The sequence below is a fragment of the Sodiomyces alkalinus genome, assembly GCF_003711515.1.
Source record: "Sodiomyces alkalinus F11 unplaced genomic scaffold SODALscaffold_9, whole genome shotgun sequence".
Classification (NCBI taxonomy): Eukaryota; Fungi; Ascomycota; class Sordariomycetes; order Glomerellales; family Plectosphaerellaceae; genus Sodiomyces; species Sodiomyces alkalinus.
The window spans coordinates 484,567-488,093 of NW_021167087.1; the positions used below are offsets into that span (position 1 = coordinate 484,567).

At 50.2% G+C, this 3,527-nt stretch overlaps 2 protein-coding genes across 2 annotated transcripts in view; one reads left to right on the top strand and one right to left on the bottom strand.

Moving 5' to 3' along the window:
* SODALDRAFT_362034 (hypothetical protein) overlaps positions 1-55 on the bottom strand; it is a gene marked incomplete at both ends in the record, with an annotated part of 1,890 nt that extends 1,835 nt beyond the window's left edge. The window contains one exon of the mRNA XM_028614426.1: positions 20-55. Coding sequence (XP_028464058.1) covers positions 20-55 — 36 coding nt within the window. The remainder of the gene's footprint in view (positions 1-19) is intronic.
* Positions 56-1,168: 1,113 nt separating this feature from the next.
* SODALDRAFT_362036 (hypothetical protein) lies at positions 1,169-2,449 on the top strand (the record flags this gene model as incomplete). Its single annotated transcript, XM_028614427.1, has 8 exons — positions 1,169-1,190; positions 1,278-1,408; positions 1,484-1,512; positions 1,607-1,638; positions 1,775-1,901; positions 2,025-2,064; positions 2,186-2,322; positions 2,383-2,449. The coding sequence occupies 8 exons, from the start codon at positions 1,169-1,171 to the stop codon at positions 2,447-2,449; spliced, it is 585 nt and encodes a 194-aa protein (XP_028464059.1).
* Between the last annotated feature and the right edge of the window lie 1,078 nt (positions 2,450-3,527).

A 3,527-nucleotide genomic window follows, 5' to 3' on the forward strand; every position in this document is an offset into this window, starting at 1 on the left:
GTTTGTCTTCGTTCTCCACCTTCTCGCTTCCCATCCCAAGCAACCCCAGAGCCATCCTGCAGCTTCTAGCGTGTCGGCTTGCCCCGACATTGCAAGGAATTGGAGCACGCAGGCGCGGAGGCGTTATAAGATATAGTGTTCCAGCACCAAGGGCCACGAGTTAACACCCACCGGCCCATACCTACGTATGTACAACGTACAACGTATCTATCTACCTCATCTCTCATCCAGTGTCCACGGGATCGGCGTTGGACTGCTGCTGGAGTTCCATCTTCTCCTCCCCCGAGTCTCGCTGCTCATCTTTGCTTTCATGTGGGGGTCGACCGGAGTTTCTTTGCATTGGCCTCTCCATCGTCATGATATCAAGTACCTTACGTATTACTGGTATACTAGGTAGGTATGAACGTTAACTACCTAACAGCATATATGTCTTGCTATCTTGTGGACCGGCATCTGCCTGTGGACCGGTGCGAGAGCGGTGAGCAGATGCGAAAGAAAGAAAGAAAGAAGAAGCGAATAAATACCTACGTTGTAGACACTTTCGGCGTTAAGGGGGACGATCTCTCCATAGATCCCGCTAGTCTTCTCGGTACCTAATTAAGGTACCCTTGCGTGGTGTCCTGCAACATCGGGGTGAACATTGGGGTCGGGATTCGGTCTCCCCAGGTGTCTGTGGCGATGGAAAAAAAGAAAAAAAGAACGGATATGTACTTCGTACTCCGTACTCGGGGAATTCTGATAACCAGGGCAGTTCAAATTCGGACAGCTGGGGGCAAACTTGGATACCTAGGTACCTAGGTAGGAATGCGAATGCTAACACAAACAAATAAAATAAAATATGGGGGAATATGGGTGGGATGGGAGAACAGAGCATCCCAAAGCGTGGAGGTAGGTTGGTTGCTCCGGCTGACCGTCGACTCAACCCACCCTATCTACCTACGGTAGGTACCGAAAACACCAACAAATTACGTCGAGAAAATACCATGATAAACTGCCAAATACCCTTTTCCATGTCTAATTCATTCACCCACCCACGCACCGAGTAGGTGGCAAAGGCAGTAGAACCTTCCTATTCGGAGATGTATCCACCCGCGACATTACTGTAAGGACGAGGAGAAGAAAAGAAAAAAAGCAGGTCATACGGGCATCATATCGTGTTCGGCCGACCATGCAGCAACCAAACGCAAGACGTGTAATGCCAGATGCAGGACAGATGTAAAAAGGAAGAAGGTTTGTATTTTTTTCTTCTTCTTTTTTACCCCACTGCCCACTGGCAGTGGAGGACGACTCAAGACTCGCGGATGTTCATCCTTCATGCCGGGGCCTTGTGTTGAAACAACAAGGAGCGAGCGGTGTGCTCCGCGTCCATCACCAACGTCGTGACATTCGTGATCTGAGCTTTCCTACCGTTTGCTCACCTTATTTGAGCTTTCTCCCCGGAACGGTACAGGGATACGGGAACGTATATGGACATTGTACATAGGGGGAGGCAGGCAAGGGCGTCGCGTCGTTGTCTCGAGCCCTGCCCCCCCCCCCCCCCTTCGCGTACTACCATCCATCTCTCCCCGTCCCATGCATTTTCCCCATCTGCCCCACCAAGCCACAGCTCAACAATTCAATGGGCCCGGGCTCTACGAAGTACGTTGTAATCACTTCGTACTCCGTACTATTCAGAGTCGTCGGTTCTCACCGCTATTGGCAGGTGTTCCTGGCATTCGTAACCGTACCCGTAATCCGTTACTCGGCACCGATGTCTCGACTGCTGCCACACCAGACGAAGGAGTGCCTGTGCAGCGAGAGACAGCTTCTCGCGAGTCACAAACTCCCGACATCGGGACGCTACGCGGTCGTTACCACAAAAGAAAAGCCTTTCCCATCCGCCTCAAGTTGTCCTCTGCGGGGTCAAGGATTTTCAGTTACTGCTTTTATTGTCTCTGGGCATCTAAAATAAAAACGCCCATGAATCACAAGCCCTTCCACAAAACATATACTCCGTACTTCGTAGTTATCCGTACATGGTATAGGCACTGGGAACGTTTCGAGAAGCCCAACTTGCACCAACTTGTCATGGGATTAGCGGGATGATTCCTTTCGGATCTTCAAAGTAATTACTACACTAGTACAGAGTACAGAGTTGCGGATAACTCTGTTCCCTTCTCCCCGTCCCGCCCCCCCTACTGCCAAGTATCTTCCACCTGTCATTATTAATGACTTTGACGATCATGTGGTGGAAGGTCCCCACACACCGAGATTACCGGCAGGCCTTGCAGACTCGGTTCCAGACTCTCCCGATGTTCCTCTCCTCCAGGGCGGGCTTTATGTGTAACGGGAAGCTCGGACCTTCTATATCTGAGCTGGCGGGAACTTCATGCATGTGCCCAGTGCTCCCATGGATGATGGAGTACATATGGGGAGGAATCCTGTATCCCCAGATCCTCCTGCAACCTGAGAAAGCCATGCACTGGGCAAGGAGAAAGAGAGGGTCCAGATATGTAAACAAAGGAGAGAGAGGTCAAGGAAAAGAAGGCACGACAGGTTCAGGCAGAACCAATGTTAGTGGACCTCAAACTAGGTACGTATCTACCTACCTAGATATGTAAGGTACTTGTCTAGAACTATCTGACCGCACGGATTCCCGTAATAACGTCGTTACTTGGTTGTCCCCTTTTCTTTTTATTTTTATTTTTATTTTTTTATTTCGGTTCGGTAGGTAATTTCACCACTGACCGGGGGAGGCTTGCTCAAATGGTCAGCTGGCACGCAAACTTTCTCCTACCCCATCTCGTAGCCGTTGCGAAATCGTGTCCATCTGGGGTCGAACCGTCCAAGTCCTTGCCGAATCTGCCTACCTAATAAGCTTCAAGACATTGTCAGAGTTCTCCGGAGATAGCTCTCCACCTGAACCGTCCCTTTTTTTTGAATTCCTATTCCTACGTTGACTCCTGGTCTCCTCCCCCACATTATGCATCATTATGCCGGGTCTGTCACCCATTTTTCACAACTGCCAAATTAAAACCAACTCCGTAAGCAAAGCGTGCAGGTGGGACGGCGGGAGACGACGTGGGAGCGGGCGACGGCGTGGGGGGCTATCATACACGCCAGACACGCCAAACACGCCATCGGTGGAATCCCGATGTCATGGGATTGCCAGGGGAAGTTAAGGCCGGGCCTAGAGACGAAGCGTCAAAGAGCCGCCAAGGCTTGAATTTGTCATTTCTCTCAGTTGGCACTGTTCCCAATGAAATCAGGCATCCTCCAAGACACAAGACACAAGGAAGTACGAAGTAATTAATATTAGATTTGCATCATGAAGAGGTCATACGGCATCGCACGTTCCCCAGAACAATAATTCTCCGTAGATGAGTGAATGAAACGGTGACACTTGCTATTCGGTATCATCTTCACTATGAGGTTACAGATAAACTGATATTGAAGACTGTGGCTAAGCTGATAGTAGGTGTGGGTCCGAGTGGGGCGAAAAGTTGAGCTGAGGGTTGCTATGGGGCTATTCATTAAGGTCACGTGAC